The following is a 16,426-nucleotide window of genomic DNA, read 5'->3' as shown; positions in this document are numbered from 1 at the left end:
GTCTGTTCCCCCTTGTTACCCATTCACCAATTACTGCAAAAAGTCTTTCACTATTCACACTTTCAAAAACCTTTCATATTGTATATTAAGATGTATGAGCACCCCTGAACCTTCACTGTTCCAGTGTAAATAGCCCCAATTTGGTACCAAAGAAACAAAAATGTTTTTAAAAAAACTATCAAACAAACAGAAGAACTTGCATGTCCTCGGGATGTCCCAAAGCACTTCACAGGCTATGAATTACTTTTGAAGAGTAGTCACGGAGTTACAGTTCACTAGCAGTGATGTAAAAGTGAATCAATGCCTGTGGCATCTGCTAATGTTGAGCCCTGCTTATACCAATGTTTTCATTATTTGCACTAGGGCACTGATAGAAATTAGCCAGAGTTTCATCCTCATTTCTGCTTCAGTTAAAATATAAACTTTTCATTGGAGGAAATAAACAAGCTTTTATGCAGATTTAGGGTCAGATAATGCAGTGTCTAATTGTTTTGATTCATTTGATGTGGTTTGCATTACCTGATTTTTGCCTAGCCCTGTGGCGCACACTTTATCTTCCAATGCTATTGGTGTGAAAGAAGCACTAAAAGATCTTTTCCCACGGGTCTGAGTGGTTTGCTCATGGGAGTTTGCTGTGAGTTAGTGTGTGTGCCAAGTTCAACAATACCTGATGATAATGGCTTAACCCTTTAAATACTTAAAAGCAGAGTTGATAGATAAAAGCTGTATTCAGGTACTCTCCAAAGATACTCGTCCAAAATTCACTTTATAACAAGTGTGTGAGGCCTCACTTTGCATAGCATTGCATCAAAATGTTCAGTTCTCCTGGTAGTTCAGTTGGTAAGTACACTCCCCAGTGTGAAAGCAGCCAGGTAGCTCCTGGTTCCTCAAAGTTAGCTGGTGGTAATAGAGGTGCTGGAGTAGTATGTTGGCAGCCCTGGGCTAGGCAAGAGGAAACACCAGCGGTTTCTGCTTCCGAATCTTGTCCATTGACCCCGCTGGAAAGTTTGCATGTGTGGGCGTTGGGTGAGGACAGGGATCTATGATTTCCACTGTCCCATAGTTCAGTATACTGTAAGGGTACATGCATGATTAATAGCTACTTGGGAAAGATACCGGAGGGCTGCTGATATTTGCAGAGCCATATCCCAGCCTGAGTTGAGTGTCCCCAAATTTCCTGAATACACTGCCTAAATGAGAAAAGCTAACAATTAGTTTAAGAAAATTGTACACCCAATTTCAAAATCAGTGTTGAGGTCTGCAGTCATTATCCTTTGTTATCCATGCAGTGAAATTGGGAACCGCTTGAGAATATGGACATGGTACACAGTAATCTCATGACATGATGGACCTCTGATTGTAGAAAAATAATTCATACCCTCACAGAACCTTGTAGATGTGGCACTTGGCACTGAAGTAATTATGTATTTCTGCACTAGAATAACTGAATTACATATTCAGAGACAATGCATTGCTTGTCATTAGGATCTTTCTGGATTGCATGCTGAAGTTTAATACAAATGGAGAATTGAGAATTCAGAAGCGTCAAGAGTGATGAGCGTGCCAAAGTTTTCTATTTTCAGAGGAGGATTTTATTTTGACTCTGAAACTTCTGATGTTGCACAGAAATATTCGAAAAACTGCAAATAGGGGCTCCCCCAATGACCTATCGGGTAAAGGCAATGCCAAGAAGGTCCCAGGTTCAGTTCTTGGCCTGTGCTGAGTTGGGTGATCTGTCTGGGTAGCAAGTGGGATGATAGGGCTCAACACCCCAGGCTAGAAAGGGTTCGAACTTCTGATCGCTATCCAGTGACTACTAATGGAAAGCACATGCACATGAACATCAGGTGAGATCAGAATTAGTCCTGGCTGTGATGTCCTCAGTGCTTGAAAAGTCTGTCAACACTATCTCGTCACTATCGTGGCTCAGGTTCACAAATAAAGTATAGCTAGGTACAAAAGGATGAGCAGCGCCTATGGAGTGGCACCCCAGCAAAAGAGTCGGTGCCTTTAGAAGAGGGGAGGAAAAAGGTTGCAATGTGCTTGCTTAGCTTGGATAGTCTCACCTAACTGCTGCAAAGTAATTTTCATCCAGAAATCCCTGACTGCAGTGCCATATTTTAAGAATCATTCACTTGTTCCATCCATTCCTCTCCAGGGTATTTTAGCAGTAGAAACATTTAAGTAGCTCAGTGAGTTGTTCCAACAAACTGCGCCACAGAATAGGTAATGAATTTTCACCGCAAGTTTCTGAACTTGGCTACGTCATTTGGGATTGGGGGGGTGGTGTAGAGAAAGGAAGAACAGCACTTCCCCTCAAAGAAGGAGAAAATAGCCTAGAAAATCACCATCAAGCTCTCACGTGCATCTGGTTTTGGTTTCAGTGACGCATACCAATTGTCCGCCCTCTTGCTGAGGAGCAATGCGTGGTCTAGGAAGGGGGTCCTAAAGGAGGGAGAAAATAACTTATTAAAACAACACTCAGAAAATGTCTGTTGCAGATGTTACATAATAGAAAACATGTGGATTATAAAAGCTACAGAGAACATTCAGTACTCAACCATGCCAGTGGCTTCAGCCTATATATAGATTGGAACAAAAATGTCTGAAGGCAGTACAAACCTACAGCTGTTTATCTCCTCTGTGCAGTCAACTAAAATTATGCATCTAGAGCTTTCTGTGAATGAAATGCATGTGAAACCAATAGAAATAAATGAGGGACTTCAATCAGCTATGGTCAGATGTCACTGTTGAAAACTCATTGGCAGCAGGCCAGTTCTGATTAGGGTTTTATTCTGGAAAAGAATGACTTCTCTACTCAATTATTGCCCCCTTCTAGAGATGCAGGAATTGTAATGGGAAGTGACTGCTGACACCTGCCGCTGTCTGCCATTTTATTCTTGCTGTGGACAAGCTGGAAATTTAATTTTCACATTGCTTGTTGGTTGGGACCTTCCCCGACATGACACAAGATCTGAGGCTGGATTGGAAAAGTCACAAATGCGGCTCTGTAGTAACTGCGAATGCACAAATTTTGCACATGATAGGTGTTTGTGTAACCAAATTTACCATATGTTATAAACCAAGCAAATTTGATAATAGAAATTAGCTAACTGGCCCTGCAATATAAATGTGGTTTAAAGATTCTCCAACAGGGGACAATCGGTTGTTACTGAGTGATCTTGCTGTGCCGTAAGTGCCTGCACACAGTCTAATCTTCACTGTAGTACTGGGAAGTGTGCAGCAGAAATCAGTTGTTTTACTGCTGTGCAGAGGGTCCAGCTCCTGAGTTCTTTGTGTACACATCCTTGTGGCTTTCTAAAGAGTACCACTGGCAATCTCTCTCCCACAGAACATTGAGGGGAACTTAGTGTTTTCTTTACCGAATACTGTCTTTGTAAGATGTACTGCAGGCACTCTGTAGACTAGTAATTAAATTTGTGTTGCCATGGCGCATTGATTTTTATTTTCTTCAGTTTCGATTTCAGAGAAAACAATTCATACCATACACTATTCCCCAGCTGAGATTTCAGCCAGCACTGCCATGAGCTGGCTGCTAGGACTTATTTTTTTCCCCCTCTGTTGGGATGTCGCCTTCCTTTTAACAACATGTCCCAAACTGGCTACTCCCCAAGTGTGGAGTGACCTTTCCCTATGATCAGAGCATGGTGAGCATGAACACACAACTCATCACTTCTCTGCACTACACTGGAGCTATGCTGGTCACTCTGTCCAGATGCTTTTTTTTTAAAAAGAAATGTGAAACGGGTGGTTTATTTTTTAAATTAGGGAAAAAATGCCTGGGAGTTCTGGCCTGATGATGACAGGTGTGCCATTATGGGCACAACAAACCTCAGTGGAGATTAAATTAATTCCCCTGTTTTTAATTTGAAAACAGGGGAATTAATAAGAGCTATTTTAATGGCTGCCCTGACTTACCTATGTGCTTTACCCCACACTAACTTTGTTGTCATATTCATCTGTTTTCACTAACTGGGTTTTATTTGATGAGTTTGCCTTGGCTGTGTATTTACATATTTAACATACTTGTGTGATCTCTGTCTACCCAAATTATATTTGCATACCTCAGGAAATATGCCTAGTTTGTTAACTTGTTGTCTGGTCTGTCTCCCTTTTATGGGGCTTTTTAATGTGATGTGTTCTCCCTCCATGAAGAAAAGCTATATAATGGAGGTGGTTGGACATTCTTGGTAATGGAAATGTTTCCCTTGGGAAGCTACTGGTTGGGATGTACAATTGAAAGGTTGGCCTGCCTGCAAAATGCAGATTTCTCCTGTCCCTGAAAAGGAAGAGAGCTTCTGAAAGAAAAATAGAATTAATGAACTAACAATATAGCTTACAAAAACTGAGAGGGAGAAAAATACAAAAACTTGTTAGAAAGTTGGAGAGGAATGAGAAATGCCCCCCTCCATGCTCTTGAATTAGATCATTAATCTGCTTCATTTCTATTAAAATTGCTTTTTAACTTCCCCAGTGATTCATTATGATAAATTCACCGTGTACTGCTGAGGTGTACGATGAGTGAGTGGTCTCATGGTTCATTCCTTGGTCTGAGTGTTGGCTTGTCTTAGTTGGGACAGTGGTGATGTCACTGGTGGCACTCTGTCTCTCGGCTGTGTATGTGCTTATACACACTCACACTCACACATGGTAGTTGAGTGCAAGATTGGACCAAGCTGTGATTGAACCTCCCACGCGCGCATTGCCGGCTGAGGCTCATATATGTAGAGTGGCACTTGGGAGATGTACTTGACTGGTACCAACGTCCCTTTTAGGAGAGGAGGAACAGAATTGTCAGCAGCAGTACTTAAGACTTGCACAACTTGTCTTCAGCCCTCTCCCTAAAAAATACTGGAATCCCCTGTTTATCTTACAGGGTTTTTATTATAAGAGTGCAGATTTCTACTGGATGGAAAATTAGTCCAGCTGCTGCTTTGGGGAATAATAGGGCTATTTTCAGCTGTCTGAGTTTAATAGGAAAAAAACTTAGTGGGAGACATGCAATGCAGAAACAGCAACTCTAGTGAAAGGAGCCATAGACATGCCTTCCTCTCCCCACCCCAACACACAGAGAGAGGCAAGAATGTGCGGCAGAAGGAAAAGATGATGGGCCAAATTCCTCTCCTCCACTGAGTCACAGCATAACCTTCTTACTTTGGCTGAAAATTTCCCAAAGCAGTGTGGCTTGTGCCAGGAGCCTGATGTATTCTTGGAAATTTCCATATTTGAATCAAGTTTCATTCATTTTAAAAGTACAGCTAATTTTGTTTGGTGAGTTTTTATTTAGAGAAGAGGTGATCTCCCCAGCACCACCTTGGGGTTATACGTTGTAGATGGCAAATATTAGAAACTTACGGCAAAAGATTATTTAATATTTCACCTAATATAAGTGTGGGAGATTGCAAACATAGAACATCCCAAATGGGAAAACTCACATCCACTAGCTGTGGGGCTCAGGTCCAGATGGTTATACAGGCAAGTTCAGTAAAGTGAGCATGTGGCTTCTAAGAAAGAAGGGGCTTAAAATTCAGATTCTCAATATCCTGGCAATAATACAAACTTTGTCTGACTAAAATGGAAAATGTACTAGCTGTATGGTTAATGTTGATTTTTGCATTGTGTGCTTGCTTGGTGTTGGGGGAAAGTGGGATGTGCGTTGTGTTGGGGGAAAGTGGGATGTGCGTTGTGTTGGGGGAAAGTGGGATGTGCGTTGTGTTGGGGGAAAGTGGGATGTGCGTTGTGTTGGGGGAAAGTGGGATGTGCGTTGTGTTGGGGGAAAGTGGGATGTGCGTTGTGTTGGGGGAAAGTGGGATGTGCGTTGTGTTGGGGCACCCACGTACTACTATAATAAAAACAGAAAATGCTGGAAAAGCTCAGCAAGTGAGGCCGTATCTGTGGAGAAAGAAATAGTTATTGTTTCAGGTTGAAGACCTTTTGTCAGAACTGGAAGATGTTAAAGTTTTTATGCAAGTACAGGGCCAGGGAAAGGGGGGAGGGAGGGGAGAAAAGAACAAAACGGAAGGTCTACGATAGGATAGAGGGCAAGAGTGATTAATTGACATAAGAGATGATGGTGCAAGGCAAGGAGCGTGGTAATGGGACAAGTTAAGAAACAAAAGATCAGTCTGGAGGAGCTGTAAATGACAACAGAACTATAACCAGCAGCTGTGGTCCAACAAAAAAAAGAAACTTTTCTTTAAATGGGAGCAGTGATTGAAGGTATTGAAAGGGAGGTAGAATATTAAAACTCTCCAATTTTCTCTGCCCTTTGAGAAAACATGTGCCTTCTAATAACACAATAAGGAGCAAGCACTTGTGTCTGGGCAGTATTAGTTGCACACTTTTATTTGGTGTTCTGGAGTAATGAAAGACTGTTCAGTTCTACTCCTGTTTTCGTGGTTCCTAATTGTGGTCCCTTAAGCATATTGTGTATATTGTATCTTTACCAACAGACCAGCAGCGTAAGCCATCTCTTGTTTAAAAGGAAATCATTTAAAATTCTTCAGTTCATCTCCTCCCTCAACCAAACAGTAAGCTGCAATAGCCTAGCGTCTATACCAGCAACACTTAGGTGTATGACACTGGTGCAGGATGGCTTGTGCTAAATTTCTCCCCTCCCAGTGGGTAAGTTTCAAACTTCTATTCAGAGCCTCCAGCACGTGGATCAACTGAGTCCATCACACAGTGAGTCATGGTAACAGTTTGCTCCTTGGTGCAGCACATTAGTGCACCATGAAATGGTATTTGGAAGGGAAACCAAAAACTGGGCAGGTTGTCTGAAGAGCACTTGTGATTACAGCTTCAGATCTTAGAACTGATGTTTCTAATTAAACTATATTTGTTGAGGGGAGCTCCTGTGAGCATTCTGAATCATTGTATGCACAGTTCATGCTCTAATTGGATTATAGGAGGACATGAACAGTTCTGAGCTAACATTTTTGAACCTTGAACAAATCACTTGATATTCTTGTGCCTCTCGGTGACTCAGTAGTCACGTTGAAACTTGAGCAATATAGACAAAGAAGGTCTCTGATATGATCCCTCACCTATAGCTGGCCTCAGCTGGGATGATAACGGAATTACAATTCACCTTGGTGCCCATGGGCTAGGGAGATGGAAAATTAATGTCCCTGGTCACTATCCAGTGAGGTGCAGAGTGATGTGATCAGGCTTGGCTATGGTGTCTCCCACAATTGAAAAATATACTGACACTCGCTGCAAAGGTTCAAGCATCAAGGGCGGCCATTTGGGACATGCCAGTGGGAGTGGAATTTCTTGCACCCATGTTTGTTTTTGGAACAAAATGCTTCCTTGAAACACCCCCTCTACTGACTGCATCACTCTTGACCTTTCCATCTCCTCCCCCACTCTTTCCCCCCCCCCCCCCCAGGCATACAAAAAAAAATCTTTGGAGCTTCTTGAGTGATGATGCAAAATTAGTGTTGAATTGGAGACCTTTTGACCTGTGGATCATAAGTAATGCCATAGGAGATGTGCTACCCTTTTTAGATGTTAAACTCTTATTTTCCCTCACCTTTAAAGAAGGTAACACTTTTCTACAAAGCTTTTGTTAAGCATATAGCTCAGTTAAGTAAGTAGTTGCTCCGTATTCCACTCATAGTAGCACATAGTGTTAGGATTTGGATTCTCTACACTGAGTTTCTGATCTGTCATATCTCCTTCAGGCTATGCTGATTAGGAACTAAAAGTGTTTTCCCATAGGGAAGAAGGAAAATCAGAGGACTGACTTGCTGAGCTGTTCTCGTGCAAATGGTTTGAGTGGCATTGGTAGCGATCTGGGAGCAGGGCATATTCCCGCCCTCTTGGTCACTATAGGAACATAGGAACAGGAGCAGGCCATTCAGCCCCTCGTGCCTGCTCCGCCATTTGATAAGATCATGGTTGATCTGTGATCTAACTCCATCTACCTGCCTTTAGCCCATATCCCTTAACACCTTTGGTTGCCAAAAAGCTATCTATCTCTCATTTTAAATTTAGCAATTGAGCTGGTATCAATTGCCGTTTTCAGAAGAGAGTTCCAAACTTCTACCACCCTTTGTGTGTAGAAATGTTTTCTAATCTCACTCCTGAAAGGTCTGGCTCTAATTTGAAGACTGTGCCCCCTACTCCTAGAATCCCCAACCAGCGGAAATAGTTTCTCTCTATCTACCCTATCGGTTCCCCGTAATATCTTATAAACTTCGATCAGATCACCCCTTAACCTTCGAAACTCTAGAGAATACAACCCCAATTTGTGTAATCTCTCCTCGTAACTTAACCCTTGAAGTCCGAGTATCATTCTAGTAAACCTACGCTGCACTCCCTCCAAGACCAATATGTCCATCCGAAGGTGCGGTGCCCAGAACTGCTCACAGTACTCCAGGTGTGGTCTAACCAGGGTTTTGTATAGCTGCAGCATAACTTCTGCCCCCTTGTACTCCAGCCCTCTAGATATAAAGGCCAGCATTCCATTTGCCTTCTTGATTATTTTCTGCACCTATTCATGACACTTCAATGATCTATGTACCTGAACCCCTAAGTCCCTTTGGACATCCACTGTTTTTAACTTTTTACCATTTAGAAAGTACCCTAATCTATCCTTTTTTGATCCAAAGTGGATGACCTCACATGTCTACATTGAATTCCATTTGTCACAGTTTTGCCCATTCACCTAATCTATCAATATCGCTTTGTAATTTTATGTTTTCATCTACACTGCTTACAATGCCACCAATCTTTGTGTCATCGGCAAACTTAGATATGAGACTTTCTATGCCTTCATCTAAGTCGTTAATAAATATTGTGAATAATTGAGGCCCCAAGACGATGTGAAAGATAGGAAAACCTAGGGAGAGAAAAGAAGAAATTATTTTTCAAAAAAAGTAATGCAAAGCTTCCGGTCACTCTTAGCTGATCTCAGTCAGGGAAGCAACGGAGGTAGAAAATTAACCAGGTTCCTGCTCCTGATCATTATCCATTAACTCCTGTCAGACTGTACATGCGTGGATGTTTGCCCCAACTGTCGGATAGTTTACTGACGTACACTCGTGCTCATGAAGAATGATCCCTGGAGTGATGTATCAGAGGATTGATGGTACCCATTAAACCTTAACCCAGGTAGAGTCGTAGAAAGGATGGAGCCGGGAAATAGGCAACATGGACTTAATATACTTAGCGTGAATACGATCTCTGGTGTTTGCTATTTATATATGAGAGGCCTGTGCTATTGCAACAAGGCAAATCCATCCTTGTGCAAGTTTCCAGTCTGTGTCAACAATACATGCTCCAGCACTGGATTAATTTTGCCCATTCTAGCCTTTGTAAATGCTGATCTGTTAATTGGTGTTCAGTTTACTGTTTCATTATTCACTGGCTACAATCCATTGTCCATAAACTGCTCTTAGTTCTAATGTAGCTGAGTATCTGTTAAATGGAAAATCCCATTTTTAGTTAGACCTGCTGTTAAATTTAGACCTCAATGTTTTTTGAAAGTGGAAAGTAAGATGCTTTTCCTATTTATAACTTTTGAATTCTGATATTGAAAAATGTAAAAGTGATTAGAGTCTGCTTTATAATAGCTTTCTTGTACATGTGCATTCTAAGGATCATACATCTACACATTTAAACCATGGAATCATAACTTATTCGATTGTGTGTACATAAAGGGGCTGTTTTTTTTTAAAGTTTGTTGTGTAAAGTTTTTATGCTTTGAGTCATATATTTCAGATCTCAGGGCAGACATGTTGAGATTCTTGAAGATCCCTCTATGCTTAAAATTGCACTGCACATGGCATGGGGTTGTGCTTTGGCTTAAGTTGGCCAAAGTTTGGAGAAGAACATTAGGGATGATGTTCGTGGGGACGGAGTATAATCTGGTTTCTAGAATTAACTAGTGCGCTATCAGGAGCTCAGTGTTTACCTTTTGGCACTAGACTCTCTTGCAGGAGGGGACAGCTCATGAAGGGGGCCCTCACACTGCTTGTGTTTCTCCAGCTGCAGATGGAGCACATCCATTACCCATTCAGACTGATACAAGTCCCTTAAGTGTTCACATTACAAAAAACTGCAAATACTGGAGATGCACAGCAATGTCAATTAGCAACCGAGAAAAAGAGAGGTTAACATTTTGCAACCCAGTCAGACTGGGGGGCCGAGGGACTCTTTTGTAGGACTGACCAGGACTGAACACCTGAAACCCATCTTTTCAGTATTTTTTGGTTTTGCCCACTCTATTTGTTGTAGAAGGGGGCAGGTTACTTTATTTTAATTTTTCAAATAAATTCATGTACCATTTTTTTTATTTTCAGTTCTCCAAGGCCAAACCCAAACCAACCACAGTCCTCTGAAGCGCTCAGTTTCCCTCACCCCACCGATCAATATAACAAACCAGTCTGTGGTCAGCGAGTGGATGTCTCCAGACGACCTGCGTACCAGGGCAGTCTACGCCCCATCAGACCATGCACCACTCTCCCCGCAGAGCAGCATAGCCTCCTCTGGGAGTGGCGGCAGTGAGCAGACAGAGGAGCAGGGGTCAAGTCGAAACACATTTCAGGAGGAGGGGAGTGGAATGAAAGGTAAGAGACAATGACTAGGTTATTGGCTCAGAAAATGTGATTGCACTACAGAGTTTAGGCTGAAAGTAGAATAAAGTCTTCATAAAGATTAGGAAGTAAGGAGTAAGATGAGAGGTAGGTAGACATTTTTCACCCAGACTTGTGGAATTAGTTATAGGGAAGGACATTGGAGCAGGCAGTAAAAATTAGGGTTTTTTTTAAAAAACAGATTTTCCTGATGGCTAGTCTTGTTGAACGTGACCAGTTTGCATTGGGGTTGCTGCTGGTTACACAAGCCCAATGTGTCAGGAACAGAGCAGTGCAAGCACCTGTCTAAGGCAGCTAATGAGCTGGGTAGTTGCATTTGATTTGTGTAAAAGGGGGCAGGATTGTTTAGCCTAATGACTTTTTCCTGTGCCTGAGAATGTTAATTTTCTTGTCAAAGTGGTCACCTTCAAGACCAAACACAGCTTTTGAAAGGAAATACCTTCCTGCAGGATTTTAACTTTGTTTTATCATTTCGCCTAGACTGTTCCACACTGAATATTTTTAATTTGCTCTGAGAAGGGGACACTATTGATTGTGCACAGATGACTTATAATCCTTCATTCTGAAATTAGCCCTTACGCCTTGCTAGCATACTGGTCTTCATTTTATTGCCTTTATCAGTGTGCAGGAAAGACAGTAACACACATCTCCTTTGATCAATAACTAGTAAAACACGTTGGAATAGTTTATAGTAATTGAAAAATATTCCATTGTTGACCTTTTTAGTTTTCCCGTGTATTTTAGCAATAAAATACATTATTTGGTAGCAAGAACTTTTTTCAATATTTTTTCCAAAGCAGTAAATGGAAACATTAGCATGTGCTGGTGAACTTCACTGATGCTAGAAGCTCTGAGAATACTGTTCTCTCAAGTGAGCCCTTAAAGAAACTACTTTTGAAGTTACAGCTACTTCTTAGACCGAAAGACTTGCATTTGTAGCATCTATCACATTTCCCAAAAATGTCTCGTCACTTCATCACAATAAATTACTTAGAAATGCAATGACTTCTGCAGGTAAATGTGGCAGCCATCTGGTACACAACAAAATCCCACAGGCAGCAGTGAGATAAGTGACCTGTTAATTTATCTGGGATGGAATTGGTTGATGGAGGAATGTTGCTAGGAAATGGGGAGTTCGAATAATCCTCCTGGACCAGGCAGATTTGGCCTCTGTTTAACTTCTCATCAAAAAGTCTTTACCCTGAAATTGATAACTTGTTGTAATACGACATCATGGGTGTTGCCCTCTGATACCTGAGTGGTTATTCTTTGTTGATGAGCCTAGATGGAGTGATGGCAGGCTATTTGACCAGGGGAGAGGGAAATCACAACAGAGCCAGATCTTGATCTTTCCTTTCCAGTAGTGGTCAATGAGCAGGGACCGTGTGTGATTGTCGTCTCTGTAGTTTGCGTTTAAAGCTGTTGGGACAATCACATGCCCTTAGACATTCTTGGGGTTTTTTTTGCATCCTATGCAGGGTGCTCTTACACTGTTTTTGTTTATTTCGGTTTTGGACACAATTGCATCTGTTGAGGACTAGAGAAAAAGCGTCTTCTATATTTCAAGGGGAAAGAAAATGTTGTCCAAGCATTTCCCCCTCCCACAAAGAAGGCGACTTATGCTGGTGGTTGCTGATCTCCGCTACCTCAACCAAGTGCCCGTTCTTTATGTAGATAATGCCCAGGAAATGAGCAGTGTGGGGGGCACAACGAATGACATCAGGGAGGGTGTTTTTAATTAAACTGGATGTGTGTAAGTAACATTATTTTTCTAATATCTGATGGAAATAACTTGGATTATTTTGGTGTGAGTTAGATGCATGCAATTTCGTTCCATCCATTTCAGTCCCTCAGTCTACATTTCTTCCTCGAATTGTATGCATTTGATGTCTAATACTGTGTGTACTATAAATGCTTGGGGGTGTGTTACAAGATAGTAACCTATCCATGTGCTCAGATGACATCTGTAATTGCTGAAGCCTTGCATGCTTGGTTTATGACATCATTTAAAACCTCCTGATGTGTTGCCTTGTAATATGACCCAAGAAATGGTGCTTCGTAAATGGAAAAGTATTCCCACATCCTGTGATTTTTTTTTATCCTCTGCTCCGCCCACTCTACTGTCTCAGGCCTATAGAACTTAGTTGCCTTTATATAGCATCAGTAATGTCAGTGGTAACATCAACAGATTGTTCATTTATCTCTGGTCCCTCGACAATAAGTGTGTTAGGAATTTTCTAATTAGTTTCACACAAACTGATGATTTTGTTTCACTCGGTGTAGGAAATGTTTAACCATGTCACTCCTTAAACAAAGTGCTGAATAGATAGAACCAGGCCAGAACAAGATCTGGTTCATCGTTCAAACCTCCCAGTGTTGTCACTAAGCTTATTTAGTGGATTGGTGCCAACATATTACAGTAAGAAATGGAATTAAGCCAGTATACAGTGTGCTGTGCTCTTAATTAATCATATCCAAATTACTCTCGACATAGTGATAGACATGTAACCCCTTAGTGCTATATAGGTCCAAATACTCCAGACACGCCTAGATTGGAAGGATGCATTCTATAATTGTACTGTTTTTTGTTTTTCACTGTTCAGGATGACATGGTATGAAAAATTCATGCACCCATCATTACACATTTCTGAAATCTTGGTGGTGATATTGCTTTCTCTGGCAAATCGTGAGAATCTAGATATTCAGAATAAAGAAGCTGATCAAAGATTTTCTTTTAATTATTTGTGCTGTTCTAGGTTGTTCCTTTCTCTGCTTTAGTTTCCACTTACACTGCACACTTTTCCCCATGCTAGAGATTTGGACTGCTGCCAGGCTTCTGTTATTGCTTCTGTCTGGCCAGTGCTAGGTGGTCTATGAGAGTAGTCTGTGGCTTACTCTCGAAGGTATATGGGAACGCAATACAGTATATTCATTGACTGGTCAGTTCAGTCATTTGATGATCAGACTGACGTTGGTCTCAGTCTGGTAGCCAGCGTTAAATTCTGAGACTTTCAGCAACTGCCATTTTGCTGACGTTAATTGGTCAGAAATGGAATCTCAATGAATTGTAGCCACATTTAGAGGATACATTTCACGATGTTTGGAGTAATCAACTATTATGAAAATATGTAATGAAATTCAGCAATGTACAAAAAGTGTTGATGTATTAGCTAGGTGGGATGGAACAGTGGAGTTTCCATGAGTTGGTATTAAGGTTTTGAGTTCCTCACTGACGGGTTGCTTTTCTCAGTCTCCTCATCAGAAGTGGCTAGACACATCCTACAATTTTGTCTTCACTTCTCTTCTCTCCCCTTTCATATAAAGGAGGAAAAATCAGAGGAAGTTATACCAGGGCATTTTCTGTCTCTTCCTAGTAGCTGATTGCAGAGTGGCATCAAGGGAAGCCCAGGCAGGGGTTATCTGTATGTTCTCTCAGCTCAATGAATGGTGGATGTTGCCAGGTCACAGCAAAGGGGAGAAAAGTTCTGAACTAAAATTTTGGGTAAAAGGCTAACTCAAGTGGGCTGTGATAGGAACAGGAGGAGGCCATTCATCTTCTTGAACCCATTCCGCCATTCAATTAGATCATGGCTGATCTATCTGTGCCTCAAATCCTTTTACCTGTGTTAATCCATATCACTTGACACCCTTACCTAATAATAAAAAAAAAAGCAATCTGACGCTCTCAGTCATGAACATTTCAATTGACCCAGAATCCACAGCCTTTTGGAGGAGGAAATTCAAGATTTCCACTACCCTTTGTGTGAAGAAGTGCTTCCTGATTTCACTCAAATGTCATAGCTCTAATTTTAAGATTGTGCCCCCTTGTTCTGGATTCCTCCACCAGAGGAAATAGGGTAGATATGGAGAAACTATCAAATCCCTTAATCATTTTAAACACTTTGATTTAGATCACTCCGCAATCTTCTAAACTCAAGGGAATACAAGCCAAGTTTATGCACCCTGTCCTCCTAATTTAAGCCCTGGTGTCATTCTGGTGAATCTGCACTATACCCCTTCCAACACCAATATATCTTTCCTGAGGTACAGTGCCCAAAACTTAGTGCAGTACTTAAGGTAGGGTCTGAATAATTGAGGCACAGCTTCCTTCCTTTTGTATTTCAGCCCCCTTGAGATAATGGCCAACATTCCATTAGCCTTTTTCATTACTTTTTGTACCCGTGCGCTAGTTTTTAATGATTTGTGTGCATGGACACCCTTTGCTCCGACACACTTCCTAATCTCTCGCCATTAAGAAAATATTCCAATGTGATTTTCTTGGATCCAAAGTAGATGGCCTCACACTTGCCCACATTTGAACTCCATCAGCCATAGTTTTGCCCACGCACTTAACCTGTCTGTATCCCTTTTAAGTTCCTGCTCCCATCCACACAACTTACTGTGGCTCCTAACTGGTGATCATCTACAATAATCACTTGTATTTTATATTGCAGTGAGTTTCTGTGTGAATAATGGTTTATCTTAGGTAGGACTTGGTCTGAGTTAACGAATACATGTTGCAGTGTAAGGTACATAATGTTCTGCTGTTGTGTAAGAATCCATTGTATTACAAGCAAATAGACAGCAATAAAAGGACTACTGTATGCTCCCCTAGTGAGCAGCAATAATTCCATATATCAAGAATTTAAATTGAGGAATGTTAAAAGAATTGAGTTTGTTTTCTTTTTTAAAAAGTAGAGAATTTAATACTACCCAATTTAAGTTTTCGAGTTTATGAAGAGAATTGACTTAAGCTGATCCGGACGAATTGTTCCAAGTGAAGGGTTCTAATCCCAGGGGACACTGGTTAAAAATGAGGAAATCAGGAGGGAAGTCGAGGAGAACTTTTTCACTGAAGGGGTAATCACGTTGTGGCAGACAGTATATGTGGGTTTAAAGCACCACGAATATTTCTGAAGAGATAAAGGGATTATGGAGAGAAGGCGAATAAGTTAATCCATCTGAGACTGGTTTATTTGGGTCTAATAGCCTTTTCTTAAGAACATTTTACATTGCTACTAGATCTCTTGTGCTATTGCTCGCTGAGTCGGAAGATGCGGTTTCTCTCTTGCCTGCCTCATGTTTGTGGTGGTGCTAGTTAAACCATGATTACAGAGTAAGGAGATGGTAAAGGGATAGGAACGTCAGGAGAAGTAGTGGAACTAGTTTTAAATTAAACCTCAACTGGAGGATAAGGGCACAGTAAAATAGAAAACATCATGGTGTGCCTGAAGAATCGCTTCCTGAACTTGGTCAGTACCTTGAATAGTCTTCCAAGTAGGGAAGTGGAGGCAAAAACTCAGGAATGAATCAAGAGGCTGTTAAGGGCTGTGATGGGGGCTGTAGGGTTCTATGGAACCCTCATCCATACTTATCTCTTGATCTTTATGGTTTATATTGGTAGCTCTGTGATTGCTTTTGTTGGAGAACTGAATTAGAAGTAATTACAAACTAATTTTGCCTCTGGGACCTGGCTTCAAATCCACATCTCTTGTTTGCTCTTTCTGTCATTCCCTTTCTTGTTTTGCTTTCCCCACACACTATATCCCCGACCAAGACACCAGTTCTTCTCTATCCAGTCGTTAGGTCTGTGGGAAGTGCCTTGGGTGACTCATTTTCCCATTCTCCCTCTCCCTGTGGGAAAGAATCTGGATCTGTTAGGTGGCTGTTCCATTGGCATATTTGAGATTATGAATTCTTTCTGGAGGTTGATGTCAGTTGTCAAAAAATCACTGGAGATGAACAGCAGTCAAGCTATATTCTAGTGCTATGTAGCATATGGATGCAATGTGACTATGGCTGTT

The 16,426-nt window shown here is 41.3% G+C and overlaps 1 protein-coding gene across 7 annotated transcripts in view; it reads left to right on the top strand.

Moving 5' to 3' along the window:
- Nucleotides 1-16,426, top strand: part of LOC137305995 (protein Smaug homolog 1-like) — a 75,903-nt gene that overhangs the window by 40,128 nt on the left and 19,349 nt on the right. For 5 of the 7 annotated variants that reach the window (XM_067974997.1, XM_067975001.1, XM_067974996.1 and 2 more), the window contains one exon: nt 10,329-10,595. The exons of the other annotated variants lie outside the window; for them this stretch is intronic. In XM_067974997.1, coding sequence (XP_067831098.1) covers nt 10,329-10,595 — 267 coding nt within the window. The remainder of the gene's footprint in view (nt 1-10,328; nt 10,596-16,426) is intronic. 7 annotated transcript variants of the gene reach the window in all.

Source organism: Heptranchias perlo, chromosome 41 (assembly GCF_035084215.1).
Source record: "Heptranchias perlo isolate sHepPer1 chromosome 41, sHepPer1.hap1, whole genome shotgun sequence".
NCBI classification, from domain to species: Eukaryota; Metazoa; Chordata; class Chondrichthyes; order Hexanchiformes; family Hexanchidae; genus Heptranchias; species Heptranchias perlo.
This window is presented reverse-complemented; position numbering and strand designations above follow the sequence as displayed.